General features: G+C 35.6%; 1 protein-coding gene across 8 annotated transcripts in view; it reads right to left on the bottom strand.

The window, feature by feature from the left end:
• Positions 1 to 358: 358 nt before the first annotated feature.
• eya1 (EYA transcriptional coactivator and phosphatase 1) overlaps positions 359 to 16,779 on the bottom strand; it is a 71,113-nt gene continuing 54,692 nt past the window's right edge. For all 8 annotated transcript variants that reach the window (XM_058060167.1, XM_058060168.1, XM_058060165.1 and 5 more), the window contains 6 exons: positions 8,166 to 8,224; positions 5,546 to 5,706; positions 5,302 to 5,416; positions 3,955 to 4,076; positions 3,558 to 3,658; positions 359 to 842 (listed from right to left, as the gene is read on the bottom strand). In XM_058060167.1, the coding sequence (XP_057916150.1) occupies positions 762 to 842; positions 3,558 to 3,658; positions 3,955 to 4,076; positions 5,302 to 5,416; positions 5,546 to 5,706; positions 8,166 to 8,224 (639 nt within the window). In that variant the 3' untranslated portion in view covers positions 359 to 761. The remainder of the gene's footprint in view (positions 843 to 3,557; positions 3,659 to 3,954; positions 4,077 to 5,301; positions 5,417 to 5,545; positions 5,707 to 8,165; positions 8,225 to 16,779) is intronic.

A 16,779-nucleotide genomic window follows, 5' to 3' on the forward strand; every position in this document is an offset into this window, starting at 1 on the left:
TTCTTAGTCGATTCTATGATAGTTTGAGTTATGAAGCAGGAGGAGCGTCCATGATTGTGCTTCTGCGTTAGCAAGCACTTATTTTGGTCTTAACAAAACACAAAAAAAAAAAAAATCATTATCTACATTTTTTTTTTTTTTTTTTTACTGAACAATCCTGGAACACATCAACACTTTGCAAGCTTTTTTTTTTATTTTTTTTTTTAGTTCCGTTAAAAAAAAAGCCACCTTTGAAGAAGAGCACATGGATATAAGTCGGAAGGAATAGTCCAGTGATTACAAACTTTTACACACGCACAAAAAAAAAAAAAAAATCCTCTGTACACGATTGTCTCAGCTTAAATTATTTTGTTTAAAAAAAAAAAAAAAAAAAAAAAAAGCCCCCGTTTATTCCTCCAGCTGGAAAAGTCTTGCTGCCGTGGAGTCCATAAATAAGAAGCCATGGAGGAATCACCAGTAGTTGCCGTCAGTAGTCCAGGTGTCCATTCACAGTTAGCATGGCTGGAAAATCACCTCTTGTCGTCGACAACAACAACAACAAAAAAAGCCTTAAGACAAAGTGTGTGCGACAAAGTGTGTCAACACATTGATTGTTCCTCGTCCTTGGGGAAGACAAGACGCCAGTGGGCCTTTTGTTTTTTTTTTCCGCAGAACCATCAACGGGGGGTCGACGTCTTCAAACAAGCGTGGTGGGACGGGTTCCGGAAAAATAAGCTGGATCAGTTTTTGGGGGGATTTTTTTTTTTCGAATACGATGTTGGCTACAAGTACTCCAGATCCAGGGCGTGATGGAGGGCCATGAGGTCTGAATGGCTGGAGATCCTCCAAAAGGGCATGTTGTGCTGAAATCACACAGGAAACCGTGTCATTCCGACAATATAAATAAACTTCCATACGGAGTGAGGTTCCCACGTACATGCAAAGTTAGCGCATCAATACATCCGCATCTTCTCCACTTTGCCGCCCTCAAGAGATGCTGTTTTACAGCAGCTGTACTTGTTTATGATGTTGCGTTGCACTTTAGCTCTGAGCCTCAGCTTCCTTCCTCCAGTTAGTTAGGTGCATCCACAATAGAGAAACCCGAGTCGCAGCAGAATGAAAGGTGCTCGTCACAGGTGGATTGGTGATCTCCTCAGTCCCGCCGTGGAGACCATTAAGCCCCCTAAGCTTCATGAGAGGTAAGGCTTCTCTCAGGCACACGTTCCGCTTAAGAGAACCTGCATTGACCCTTAAAAGCTCCTTGGCTTTTTTTTTTTTCTTGTTTTGTAAATTGACTTTGCTTTTAAAAGTTGAAAAGGCAGATTTTTATCTTGGCCGCCTTCTTCTCTGCTGAGTCTATTCAAATTAAATGAAGGCTTTTTTTTGTTCCCATGATTTAACCAATAATAAAAATAATAACCAATAATAAATAACAATCCACTTAGAACTACTGCTACTGCTAATAAAAAAAAAATTACATCAATTTTTTTTGCTGCTTATCCTTATTAGGGTCATGGAAAAATATATATATATATTATGTATATGAAAATAAAATAATATAAATAAAATTATATATCTAATTTATACATCATCCAATATATTATCCTTTTTTTTAATATATATATTATATATATGACTAAAATAATATAAATAAAATAATATATCTAATTTATAGATCATCTATTGTATTATCCTGACTAGGGTTGTGGAAAAATTTAAATAAAAATATATATTATATATACAAATAAAATAATATAAATAAAATTATATATCTAATTTATATATCATCCATTGTATTATCCTGACTAGAGTTGTGGAAAAAATTTAATAAAAATATATATTATATATACACAAATAAAATAATATAAATAAAATTATATATCTAATTTATATATTATAAATATAATATACAAAATCAAAAATGAATAAAAATGATCAAACCATGCATATGTTATTATTAATAAATTATTATTATTATTATTATTATTATTATGCTGGTATAAGACTGCTGCCCCCGTGACCCGGATAAGCAGAGGAAAATGGATGGATTATAATAATAATAATAATAATAATTATTATTATTATTATTATTATTATTATTATTATTATTATATACTATTTACATAAATATCCCAATTTGATACATATTTTATATTAAGATATATATTATATTTCATATTTATATTTATAGTAAATATTTTATACTACAACTACTACTATTATTACAAATATGTGATTTATTATTGTTTTCTATATGATATATAGGTATGTTATTACTATATAAATATGAAATATATATGATATAGTGTAACTATATATAAATATGAAGACATGAAACAGTTTGTCTCCATGTATGTTTTTTCCTCCCAGTGATTGAAGTGTCCTTTATGTGGAGGCCTTCAGCATGACTCAAAGGGTCCGGTCTAGTGTTACATGTGCAGCTTTCACACAGCTGAGGGTACGGAGCAGGAATATATAATTATGTCACATAGACCCCCCCCCACCCACTCCTCCCTCCACTACTCTGTAAACCTGAGATGGCGGAGGAAGAGCGCTGATTACACACTACTTTCTCTCCTGTACTGGGATGCCCTGTAGGAGGATACGTGAAGGGGAGTCACGTTGGAGGAGGAGCGTTGGTGACATCTGACAGCAATGGAGGAGAACGAGGATCTCCTCTATTTACTTCTCGGCAAGCACAAACATTTTATTCAAGGGGAGATTAGGGACTGTGAAGTATAAAACTGCGACATCCACCTGGTAAGCTAACATGGCTATCCTCAAATGTAACATTTTATTCAAATGGAGACTGAGGGCTGCTAGAAACTACAGCAAAAAAGAGACTGCGGAGTCTAGTACTCCAGCATCCACAATGTAAGCCAACATATTTATTTTGGGTTATTTTGGTTATCCTCAAATGTTATGGCCAATATATATATATATATATATATACAGTATTTTATTCAAAATGAGACTGAGGGTCGCTTAAAAAAACGCAACAAAGGGGAGATTGTTGAGTATAAAACTACAGCATTCACAGTATAACATAACATTTATCTTGGTTATCCTCAAATGTTTCAGAAAAGAGGCATTTTATTCAAAAGGAGACTGAGGGCAGCTAGAAAATTTAGCAAAAGGGAGATTGTGGAGTCCAGTATTCTAGAATCTACCGTGTAAGCAAAGATTTATTTTGGTCATTCACAAATGTTACAGCAAGGAGATGCATTTTATTCAAAAGGAGATTGAGGGCAGCTGGAAAACATAGCAAACTGGAGACTGTGGAGTCTAGTACTCTAGAATCCACCATGTAGGCTAGAATTTATTTTGGTCATTTTTGGTAATCCACAAATGTTCCAGCAAGAAGATGCATTTTATTCAAAAGGAGATTGAGGGCAGCTGGAAGTTGAGACTGCCGAGTCTAACACTGCAGCATCCCACAATGTAAAACAACATGTTTATTCTGGTTATCCTCAAATGTTACGGCAAGGATACATTCTATCCAAAAAGAGACTGAGGGCAGTGTGGAAAAAAACAGCAAAGTGGAGACTATGGAGTCAAATACTGCAGTTATTTCTCACCTTTTTTGAGCCTTGCTCCTCCTCCACGCCGTCGCCGACCACGATGTAAACAACTTTCCTCCCGAATCGTTGAACGACTCTTTCGAAGCAGCTCTCTTTACCTGCAAGGGCAAAGCGAAAAGATGAGTTCAAGGGGTGCTGTTTATTTTGCATTTGAAACAGTGAAGCAGGGAGGATGGTGTTTGAGGGGGGGCATTGGGGGGGTTGGAATGACATAAATGTCTCCAAGTGGTTTCATATGCAGAAGAGAGGCCTGAGGAGGCCCAACTCCAAGAAAATAATCCCAGACTGATGAGAGCGATTTTTTATGAACAATCAATGAATCAATGAATCAATTATTATGAACATGAATCCTATCCTTAAACGGGACAACACATCATGAAAGAAACAAATGTACCTATTTTGGTGGCGCTATAAATATTCTCGATAGGAAAGACGATGCCCAGGCCGTAGAGCAGGACCTTGGCCAGGGCGGGGATGAGCTGCGTGGTGGTCACCAGGATATTCACGCAATTTGACCTGCAAAATAAGAGCGCAGACGTCAGCGCTATGGTTTGTTGGGGGACATTTTTTGGAATATAATAATAATAACAACAGAAAAAAAACAACATCAGTAATTTTACAAAAAAATTAAAAAATAATATTAGTTATTACTATTAAAGGTGAAATATTACTTTAAAAATTAATAATATTACTTTAATACTATATTATTATTTTTTCATTATTATAAATATTATACTATAATATTATAATATTAGTTTTTACAAGAATGAAGAAAAAAATGGCAATTTTACAAGAATAACAAAATATTAGGAGGAAAAATAGCATCATATTAGCAGCGTGAAGTTGAAAAATTAAAGAACAAAAACAAACAAAACAAAATAAAGGTATAATTTCTGGAAAATTATGATGGCAGAAAAGTTATAATATCAAAATATGAAGTCAAAATATTATGTCAATAAAGTTAGAATATTCAGAGAATAGTTGAAAATAGTTAAAAACAATGAACCAAACAAAACAAAATAAAGTTATAATTTTTTAGAAAAATTACAATGGTGGAAAGGTTATAATATCACGTGAAAAAAAGCCAAAATATTATGTCAATAAAGTTTGAATATTCCGAGAATAGTTGAAAGATTAAAAACAATGAACCAAACAAAACAAAATTAAGTTATAATTTTTTTTTAATTACAATGGTGGAAAGGTTATAATATCACGCGAATAAAGTCAAAATATTATGTCAATAAAGTTAGAATATTCCGAGAATTGTTGAAAGATTAAAAACAAAAAAAACAGCAGAAATGGAGGAAAAAAATCTAATTTCATGAGAATGAAGTTATTGAAGTATTAAGAGAAAAAAGAGAACAATAATGTCCTTTTAGTAGCATAAAAATTACATATTGTTTTTTTAAACAAACAAATCTAAATGCTTTAATTTTTTGAAAAAATTCTAAAAATACGAGAATAAAGTCAAAATATTATGGGAATTTTTTTTTCAAAAATTACAAATATTATTGAAGAAAAAAGTAGATATATTTCAGAAAAAAAAACCCTGAGATGCAAAATACATACTGCATAACTGCTTAACAAATGTACATGTACTGCTTTATGAAATATCAACATATCCCTTGTACTCTTTCATGTTTAAGTATGTGGCCCACGGTGGAAAAAGTTTGGACACCCCTGATTTGTGCCACATGTATGGTATGTGGTATGGCTACAATTTCCCTCAGTGGACTTTTACCTTGAGTGGATTAATGTTAGTGCTTTCAGTGCCAGTGTTAACCAGGAGTCCGTCAAGGCTTCAATTTCTGCTCGCAATTGCAACCAGGCTTCCCTCTTGGCCGGGCCCAGGAGACCTGAAACGTATGGGAACATTGTTTAGCTTGGACCGCCCCTTCAAATACCCCCAAAATGTTCAAAGTACCCACGAAATACACTGAAGGACGGCTCTTTTTCGACTTATTGCAGGGGGGGGGGGGATTTACCTCCGACGTTATTTTTGTAGGTGGTGTAGATTTCTTTCACTCGTCTGTAGCGGAACGCCAGTTTTCTCATCCAATCGACTCCGCCCCTCACACCTGTGGCTAGGCAGAGGTTGGCGCTGGTCGCCGCTGCGTGGAAGCCGTCTGCGCCGAAGTTGTACGTACTGGGGGGAAAATTAGAGAGAGGGTCTGTCTTATAGCGGAGTGATGAACACCAAAATAAAACTAAAATAAAGCAAAACTGCTCACCATTTAGTGACACATGATACAAATGTAATGCCAACACTTTCTTCAGATGACAATGTATATTCTAAAATCTGAGATTATACTTCTTAAAAAAATATTATAAATAATATAAATATTATAGAAAAAATATTACTTAAATACTGTACAATAAAACTAAAATAAAGAAAAAACTGCTCACTCTTTAAGGGCAACTGACTAAAAATGCAGGTCAAAACTATGTATTTTGATCTATTAATGTATATTCTAAAATCTGAGATTATACTTCTTAAATAAGAGCAGAAAAAAATATTAGTTAAATACTGTGCAATAAAACTAAAATAAAGTAAAACTGCTCACTCTTTGAGGGCAACTGACTAAAAATGCAGATCAAAACTATGTATTTTGACCTAACAATGTATATTCTAAAATCTGAGATTATACTTCTTAAAAAAGAGCAGAAAAATTATTACTTAAATACTGTACAATAAAACTAAAATAAAGAAAAAAACTGCTCACTCTTTGAGGGCAACTAACTAAAAATGCAAGTCAAAACTATGTATTTTGACCTAACAATGTATATTCTAAAATCTGAGATTATACTTCTTAAGTAAGAACAGAAAAATATTACTTAAATACTGTACAATAAAACTAAAATAAAGAAAAAACTGCTCACTCTTTAAGGGCAACTGACTAAAAATGCAGGTCAAAACTATGTATTTTGACCTAACAATGTATATTCTAAAATATGAGATTGTACTTCTTAAATAAAAGCAGAAAAAATATGAGTTAAATACTGTACAATAAAACTAAAATAAAGTAAAACTGCTCACTCTTTGAGGGCAACTAACTAAAAATGCAAGTCAAAACTATGTATTTTGACCTGACAATGTATATTCTAAAATCTGACATTATACTTCTTAAGTAAGAACAGAAAAATATTACTTAAATACTGTACAATAAAACTAAAGTAAAGTAAAAACTGCTCACTCATCAAGGACAACTGAATAAAAATGCAGGTCAAATACTATGTATTTTGACCTAACAATATATATTCTAAAATCTGAGATTATACTTCTTAAATAAGAGCAGAAAAATATTACTTAAATACTGTACAATAAAACTAAAATAAAGAAAAAACTGCTCACTCTTTAGTGACACATGATACAAAATTAAGGTCAACACTTTCTTCAGATGACAATGTATATTCCAAAATCTGAGATTATACTTCTTAAATAAGAGTAGAAAAAACATATTACTTAAATATTGTACAATAAAACTAAAATAAAGAAAAAACTGCTCACTCTTTGAGGGCAACTAACTAAAAATGCAAGTCAAAATTATGTATTTTGACCTAACAATGTATATTCTAAAATCTGACATTATACTTCTTAAGTAAGAACAGAAAAATATTACTTCAATACTGTACAATAAAACTAAAATAAAGAAAAAACTGCTCACTCTTTAAGGGCAACTGACTAAAAATGCAGGTCAAAACTATGTATTTTGATCTAATAATGTATATTCTAAAATCTGAGATTATACTTCTTAAAAAAGAGCAGAAAAATATTACTTAAATACTGTACAATAAAACTAAAATAAAGTAAAACTCCTCGTTCTTTGAGGGCACCTGACTAAAAATGAAGACATAAAATATGTATTTTCAACTGACAGAGAGATAAGATATGAATAAATACATGGTAAACAGTCTACAATAAAAGTAAATGAAAGTAAAAAGAAACCTTAAAATAATATTCATTTTCAACTACTAACATAAATACTATATTAGACAAATTTGCTTATTGTAAGTCGTATGTAGTAATATGAGATATATTACTAAAAATAAGCAAAACAATCGGTCAACAGAACCATTTTGTTTATTTTAATTGTAATTATTTTACTTATTTTATATAACATAGCCCAGATTTCCTTTATTGAAGTACAATTAGTTCACATTTGATTATATATGTACATTGTTGAAAGTACATATTTTTTACTATTTATGTCAGGTGTCATAAATTTTTACATTATTTTAGTTTTATTTTACAGTATTTAAGTAGTTTTGCTTTATTTTAGTTTTACTGAAGTGTGTTTAACTTCTGTTCTTCATTCTTATATCAAAGATTTTAGATTATAACTTTGTTTCATGTTATTAAATATGAATTTTGATGACTTTTGGTATTTAATTTTGCTCGGATTTTAGTGTTTGCAGTACAGGAAAGCGACCCGTGATACGGCTAGTATATGTGAATGCTTAGTAAAATGAGTTTTTGTATGTAATAAGATGTAAACACAGTCAGAAGGTCTACTATGAAGTGCTATGAAGTTCAGTTTGTGGCTCTATGGTTATCAGCACACTATTCGAATCCCATGTATAAACATGTGTAATGTAGTGTTTTACCTTAGATCCTGGCCGTTATCATCGGAAGAAACATCGTCGATATGTACCTGGTCACATTCCTGGAATACATGAAAGAAAACATAACATATTTAGCGGGACTCCCAGACTCTAACCACACCCGACCGGAGCAGGGTTCTATTTAAAAAATTTGCAAAGGCTTCATTTTTTTGCGTGGAAGAAAATTGGCACTCCCGAGGACACATAAGTCATTTTTCACTAGAGAAAACACAGCCTGGCATCGCTCGGACGCCTTCATGTTGAAAGGCCCCCCCCCCATCCAAGAACGTTCTGAATCAGCACATGCCGTAATTCTTCCCATGTGCCCTCCTCGCCAGCGCCGTCTAAACAAAAACTAACCTCATCATCAGTCAGCACGGTGCTGAAACGCAGCTGTCACTAGGGGGCGGTGTAGAGGCCGACCGCAACTCTTAAGAGCATTCTCCGCGTTTTAAGTGCGCCGTTGATGTATATAAATATAGCAAACCGTACGTATAAAAGGACCTTGGATGGAACGGTCCAACATGTCTTTCCCTTTTGGCTCTTCTTGGAAAGCTCCACGGATTCTTCAGCTCCTCGCTGATTCCTCGCCGGCACGCCGTAACACAATCCAGACTTTCTGGTAAATGTAACCTAGTAGAAAAATTGAACCTGATGCTAACCGCCCAATGAAATTATGACCTCTGATTGCTGCCGCACACCACACACCATCACAGCCCCCGGGGGCGGCCGGCCAGCCAGCCAGCCAGCCAGCCGGCTAAGGAGTTCAGACTAAAAAATCTGCTATTAGTTTTCCATTTATAGGAAAGTGCTGTGCTCTGGCCTCCATTGCCCCCCCCTGCCATCTTGGTATATGCCGTTGTCTGCTATCTAGAAGTGACACAGGAAGTGAATCGGTAAGTGACTCGGAAAAAGGGTAGGATTAAAAATTAAAATAAGCTCTACTTCTTCCTACTCCTTTCGGACATGTTGAATGGTAATAGTGTACATATGTGACAAGGTACCTTTGCTAAGCATGTTCAACAAAAAACTAAACCATGACAATTAATTACTGAAAATAAGCTCAGCTTCTTCCTACTCCTTTCGGACATGTTGAATGGTACGAGTGTAAATACGTGACAAAGTAACTTTGCTAAGCATGTTCAATAATAAACTAAACCATAACCATTAATTAGTGAAAATAAGCTCTGCTTCTTCCTACTCCTTTCGGACATTTTGAATGGTACGAGTGTAAATACGTGACAAGGTAACTTTGCTAAGCATGTTCAATAATAAACTAAACCATAACCATTAATTAGTGAAAATAAGCTCTGCTTCTTCCTACTCCTTTTCGGACATATTGAATGATACTAGTGTAAATATGTGGCAAGTTAACTTTGCTAAGTATGTTCAACAATAAACTAAACCACAACCATTAATTCCTGAAAATAAGCTCTGCTTCTTCCTACTCCTTTCGGACATGTTGAACTTTGTTAAGCACATTTAAAAATTAACGATACCCATTAATTACTATAGATAAGCTCAGCTTCTTCCTACTCCTTTTTGGACATGTTGAATGCTACTAGTGTAAATACGTGACAAGGTAACTTTGCTAAGCATGTTCAATAATAAACTAAACCATAACCATTAATTAGTGCAAATAAGCTCTGCTTCTTCCTACTCCTTTCAGACATGTTGAATTGTGCTAATGTCACCATGCAATGTGCTTCAAAGTGACTTTGTGAAGCGCATTCAAAAATAAACCGAACCATGATCAAAACACTAATTACTGCAAATAAGCTCTGCTTCTTCCTACTCCTTTTCAGGCACGTTGAAATGTGCAAATGTAAACACGTAATGTTCACAAAAATATACCTTTGTTGAGCATGTTCAAAAATAAACTAATCCATGAGCATGAACCGCTGTAAATAAGATCTGCTTCTTCCTACTCCTTTCAGACATGTTGAGTTGTGAAAATGTAACCATGTGATGTGATTCAAAGTGACTTTGTGAAGCACATTTAAAACGAAACTGAACCATTATCAAAACACTAATTACTGCAAATAAGCTCTGCTTCTTCCTACTCCTTTTTGGCCATGTTTGAAGTTATGTGCAAAACGCTCATTTTGCATGTAATCCAGAAAGGAAGGGAAATCATTTCCTCCTGATTTTGTACGCTTTTCAAAAAAAATGAGGTTTCATCCAGCTGTTAGGACACCCAAACACTTCCTTGTTTTAAGTCGATCTATGTGAGCCCCAACGCTGACGTTATTGCATTCCTTGCTAATGCTAGAGCAGGGTAAGGGTAAAGGCTTTCGACCGTAAACCTTTTTTATTTTACTGGTTCCCCTCCGAACAAATTTTTCATCTCCCTGGATTTGTGGGGAGAAGGAGAGGGAGGGGGGGGTGGCGAGGTGAGGAGAAACTCAAACCAGCTGTTCTTTAACAGAATTAAAATCTTGACCCCCACCAACCTCTGCTCTAATGCAGCAGTTCTCTCGCCAAGCCTCTCCCCGGCAAGATCCAAAGAGGAAAAGACTTTGACCCCGTGACCCACCCTCCTCCTCCTCCTGCTCCCCTCGTCCTCTCTGGGGCTCCCCGCACCCCGATAAGGTATAGAGGTGGAAATGGAGGAGAGGAAACCCAAAGTGACCTCACATGGAGCCTTGCGGTCCACAAGAAGGACTACCAATAGAGATGTATGACGTGGACCTGTTTCACTCCACCTGGCAACATGTGAATTATAAAATAAGGGGAATGTTTGGAAAAATTAGGAAAATTCTGTAGTTTTCCGACAAAAATGGGAGGGTTGATTGATTCATGATTTTTCCTTTTTTGTTGTTGGAAGACATGCTCACATTTAAATAATCATTAGACAAATGGTCAGTGATTCGCAAAGACATTTTGGTTCGTGGCGGCCATGTTTTTCTACCAATCTTGATCAAATTAGACAAACAAGTGCTTGTCTGTCGCCTGAATGGGTTTACCAATAATTTACATAACCGGTACTATAGTAACTGTCAATGTAGTGATTGACAGTTACGTCATTATATGGTCATATCACCTTGTACTTTGGCATGTGACAAAAAACAAAACAAAAAATATAATAGGAAAGAAGGAAGTGAACAAATGTAACAGTATACTGTTACTGTTACAGTATACAGTTACTATAGTAACTGTCAATATAGTGATTGACAGTTACTATGGTACCGATTATGTCATTGTATGGTCATATCACCTCGTACTTTGGTACGTGACAAAAAAAAAAACAAAAATATAATAGGAAAGCAGGAAGTGAACAAATGTAACAGTACACTGTTACTGTTACTGTCATTGTATGGTCATATCACCTTGTACTTTGGCACATGACAACCCCCCCCCCCCAAAATATAATAGGAAAGCAGGAAGTGAACAAATGTAACAGTATATTGTTACTGTTACAGTATACAGTTACTGTCAATATAGTAACTGTCAATACAGTGATTGACAGTTACTATGGTACCGATTACGTCATTGTATGGTCATATCACCTCGTACTTCGGTACATGACCAAAAAAAAAAAAACTATATTAGGAAAGCAGGAAGTGAACAAATGTAACAGTATAATGTTACTGTTACAGTATACAGTTACCGTAGTAACTGTCAAAATAGTGATTGACAGTTACTATAGTACCGATTATGTCATTGTATGGTCATATCACCTTGTACTTTGGTACGTGACAAAAAAAACAAAAACTATATTAGGAAAGCAGGAAGTGAACAAATGTAACAGTATACTGTTACTGTTACAGTATACAGTTACTATAGTAACTGTCAATATAGTGATTGACAGTTACTATGGTACCGATTATGTCATTGTATGGTCATATCACCTTGGACTTTGGTACATGACCCCCCAAAAAACGTTAACTATATTAGGAAAGCAGGAAGTGAACAAATGTAACAGTATACTGTTACTGTTACAGTATACAGTTACCGTAGTAACTGTCAAAATAGTCATTGACAGTTACTATGGTACTGATTATGTCATTGAATGGTCTTATCATCTTGTATTTTGGTACGTGACAGAAAAAAACTTAAACTATGTTAGGAAAGCAGGAAGTGAACAAATGTAACAGTATAAAGTTACCGTAGTAACTGTCAAAATAGTGATTGACAGTTACTATGGTACCGATTGAAATAAAAAAAAATATATATATATATATATTTGTACAGAAGGAATGCTTCCTATGCTAGCTATGAGCGACTCAGGATCACGCTCCATGCCGGGCCGAGCATAAACCTCTGCCCCGGCTCCCTGGGAGGAAGCAAATTCAGGAGGTGGTGTTGGGTAATGTGGTACAGTAACCCCCTCACGCATACTCATTAGGAGCCACTTCTGAAGGCCTCGTAAACACCACGCAACCTCGGGACGCATGCATGTTCTTGCCGGCAGGTTCAGCAGGCCAAGTTAAGTAGAGTCGTATGCTGGGAATTTTACTGACTGATAGCCTCGGTGAAATGTCAGGCGGACTCTGAAGGGAGGTAAATGCCTCCCTGGGCGCAAATAAAAGTACCACATAAGCGGCCTCGACAATGGCCGATTTTCTCCAGAGTCTTTTGAACATCTCTTTTCCATCACCGAGATGATGAAATCCTACAATCACCTTTAATGTATAGCAGATGTTCCTACTGTACTCCACTACCTTGTACTTGGTTCTTTGTGTATTAAAAAAAAAAAAAAAAAAACGCAAAAGGAACAAGGAAAAAAAAAGGACTAATCATTCCGAATCCGAATGAATCAGTCAACTTCTAGTCTCGTCTCCGGCACTCTGTCTTTCCACTCGTCTACTCAAAACTTTTCAACAAGGAGGAAGCCATCAGAGGCTTCTTTGTTCCCGTGGCGTCTGTCATCGAGCAATCAAGCGATGACGGCCTGAGTCTTCCTGGAGAGAGAGAGAGAGAGAGCTCCGAGTCGGGAACTGCGGGAGCGCCGAGACCAAAGCGAAGGTTAATCACCGATGTGTGTCAACAAAACACTGAGCCTATTTGTTTCCTGTTTCCTGCCGTTATCCCACACAGATTTCCTAATAAATTTCCTAAGTCTTTGTCCTGGTTCGATTCCTTCGGTCAGGTGTGTGATGACGGATCGGTCATCGCAGGATTCCGACGCCATTTTAATGCCATGTGAAAAAGCCTCATCCGCGGTTCGCAGCTTCTCAATGCCGACACTCTAACGATAGAGCCTGTCATTTATACCGACCCCCACTCGGTGACCCCCAGCTCTTCGTTCCCACAGCAGGTATAGCAAGGAGGCGGGTGGAGGGGGGGTTGTGATTATACCTAAGGGGTCAAACACAGGATGTGGGGGAACAAAGGGAGAGTTCTTCCAAGCTATTTCATTCCGATCTGTGCTTGAACAGTTACGGAATTCAAACAATGGGGGCCAAACAAAGTATGGGGGCGGGTGGGATGCATGCTGGTAGGACAAATATTCACAGAATCGAAGAATAGAAACATGGATTTTTTTTTTGCTGCATTTTTTCTCACCAGGTGAGCTCTGGACGGAAAAACTTGTTGGTGCCTAAATAAACAGTAACCGGGGGCTGAGATGACGGGGGTGCGACAAGGTGGGGCTCCTTGTTATGAAAACCCTGTTTTGTCTCTCTGTAGCCGTTCCAGTGGTTTAATTAGACCAGGGGTCTCAAACTCCCAAATTTACTTGGGGGCCACTGGAGCTCGGGTCTGGGTGAGACTGGGCCGCATTAGGTTTTCCAAAAAAACCCAAAATTTATTAAAAACAAAATTTTTTAAAAAACTTCGCTTTGGTTCCGATTTTCTACAATAAAAGCTCTGATAAAAAATTCCACTGTTCTCAAATATCTTACTTTTTATTTTTTCTACACAAAATAAGATGAAAAATAAATAAACAAATCAAGAATAAAGAAAATCAATTAATCAGTAATAAATAAACAAATATAATAATATTAATAAAACGGCAAATAATAAAAACTTAAGAAACCACATATTATTATTATTATAAATTATTTTTTTCAGATTAAAATGAACAAAGCATTATTAGAGCCCTGTAGACATGACAAAACCCGACTACTTTTTTTATTTACAACATAAACTTGCGCAACTGCAGGGTCTTGAGACACATGCTAACTCGCAAACTAGAGCGCTAGCGACCTAAACGGTAGTACTTCAAGTTATTTCCTTTAAACTTAAATAGCCCAAAACTTACCACTTCCACACGGATAGAGAGGATAACTATTAACAGTTATTTAACCTTTAACATGAACATGAATCAAACGTAATAATTTTTTCTGGGTAAAAAAATTAGGCTGGGACGCATCAGGTTTTCAAGAAACCCCCCCAAAAAACGCATTTATTAAAAACAGAAAAGCCAAAAACTTACCACTTCCACACGGATAGGGAGGATAACTATTAACAGTTATTTAACCTTTAACATGAACATTAATCAAACTTAATATTTTTTTCTGGGTACATGATACCATACAGCATCCATATCAAACTTAAACTTTCATATCAAGGCGGGGGGCCTCAAACTAGTGTCCTGCGCCGCGTGTTTGAGACCCCTGAATTAGACATGATCAATTATGATACAAAAAACTAATCTACTCCAGAACCGCTTTATATAGAAGAGTGAAAATTGGTCAAAACATGCAACTCTACTGTGTTGCATGTGCTATTATTTTTCAGATAAATACACCACATGGTGGCGCTGTTATTAAACCCTGTGAATCTGATCTTAGCTCAATACGCGCCACAAAACACCGACTGTAACTTTAAGGTGTTTAATCGAATCATCTCGAAATTCGCTACACACCTTTAGGGAACTGACAAGCACATGGATGTCGAATTTCGGTGAGATTGGTAAACAAACATGGCCGCCATCAAGAAAAATGTATCCGCACTTATTACCTGTAGGTTAATGTTTATTATTTAAATCATTAAAATGATATTTTTGTGTTACGCAATCGAAGCAATTCACGGAAAAATTCCCAAACAAGCCCAAAAAAACCCACAAAAAAGTTCGCTACGAGACTTCGGAGGCCTGTAGGAAAAGAAGCTAACCGTTCAATTCCCAGCATCCGTCATTAACAAGGCAGAGCGCAGGTTTCAAGCTATAAAAAGCAGGCACTTCCACGGACGCCGCCATAGGCCCCCGGGTGTGCGATGCATGTTTTGGAGAGTGTGAAGGGCTGAGGCATCGGCGGACTAATTGAAAATGTTCCCACCTTTGGAGACCTCTCTCCCTGCCCCCCTTTTTCCACTTCCCCGTGAGTGGTTTGCCCCCGTGCCGGGAGTTGTTTTCTCACCCGGGGAAGGGGAGGGGGGGACGGCCGCCCGTGTACCCCACTGAGAGGAGAGCTCTGGGGGGATTGGCTGACACAAGAGAAGCCCCCCACCCCCGAGTTCCCACACGGAAAACTCACATCCCAAACCAATGACAAATTACAATATTTTTATTTTATCTTTAATTGGGCCAAAATGTTACTGATTTTAAAAATCATTTTTTGGTTTAAGTTTTTTTAACGGCATATGGAACAGTCTAAAAATATAATTTAATAAAAAGAAAAACAACAGCAAAACTGAAAAAATCTGCAGTAATTTTTAAGAATAAAAAAATCATAATTTTATGGGAATAACTGTGATATTATGGATATATATTAAATTCATCATATTTAAAAGAACAAATAAAGTTTGCAGAAAAAGTTTGTGTAATGACAATAAAGTCAAAATATTATGGTAATAAATTATGAGCAGAAATTCTACAAGAAGAATATTGAAATAGTCAAGAAATAAAAAAAATATCAAAGACTAACGTCAAAATATTCAGGAAAAAGTTGTATTCCAACAAGAATATTTTACCAGAATAAACTTCAAATATTATGAAGAAAAATAAGCAGCATAAGGTTGAATTATCTTTTATTTTTTAATTTTAATTTTTTTTTTTATTTTAATTATTTATTAATTTTATTTATTTTAGTTTTATTTTATTAATATTATTTTAAGTGTAATTTTCACAAAATTAAATTTGGTAATACATTGTAAACAAGTAAAAATATTATGGGAATAAAGTCATAATTATGACCAGAAATTCTACAAGACAAATGTTGAAATAGTTGTGAAATAAAAAATATTTAAGTTGTAAGTTTGGTAATACATTGTAATATGACACGTAACAATTAAAAATATTATGGGAATAATAATAATAATAATAATAATAATAATACATTTTATTTAAAAGCGCCTTTCAGGACACCCAAGGTCGCTGTACAGGAGATAAAAATAAAGTCATAATATTTTTAAAAATCAATAAATTAATTTATAAGTGGATATAATGCAAATATTTTTTATTAATCTGAAAAAAAATGTCAATATCAGAGTAATTTTTTTGGGTGAATCAGAATAAAAATGTGTGAACCCCCCACCCCTACAAAAAAAATGTTGTAGAATAGAATACCATTTTTCTGAGCCACCAGTCAAACATGAAACCGCGACCAAACATGAGTGATGTCAGGCTATAACAGATCCGTGTTGAATCCTTTGTCCCGCCCCCTTTCTTTTTATGACTTTCCTCTGCATCGTCGCTCACCAGCTCCATCAACACACACACACACACACATGA

Source organism: Doryrhamphus excisus, chromosome 21, assembly GCF_030265055.1.
Source record: "Doryrhamphus excisus isolate RoL2022-K1 chromosome 21, RoL_Dexc_1.0, whole genome shotgun sequence".
Taxonomy (NCBI): Eukaryota; Metazoa; Chordata; class Actinopteri; order Syngnathiformes; family Syngnathidae; genus Doryrhamphus; species Doryrhamphus excisus.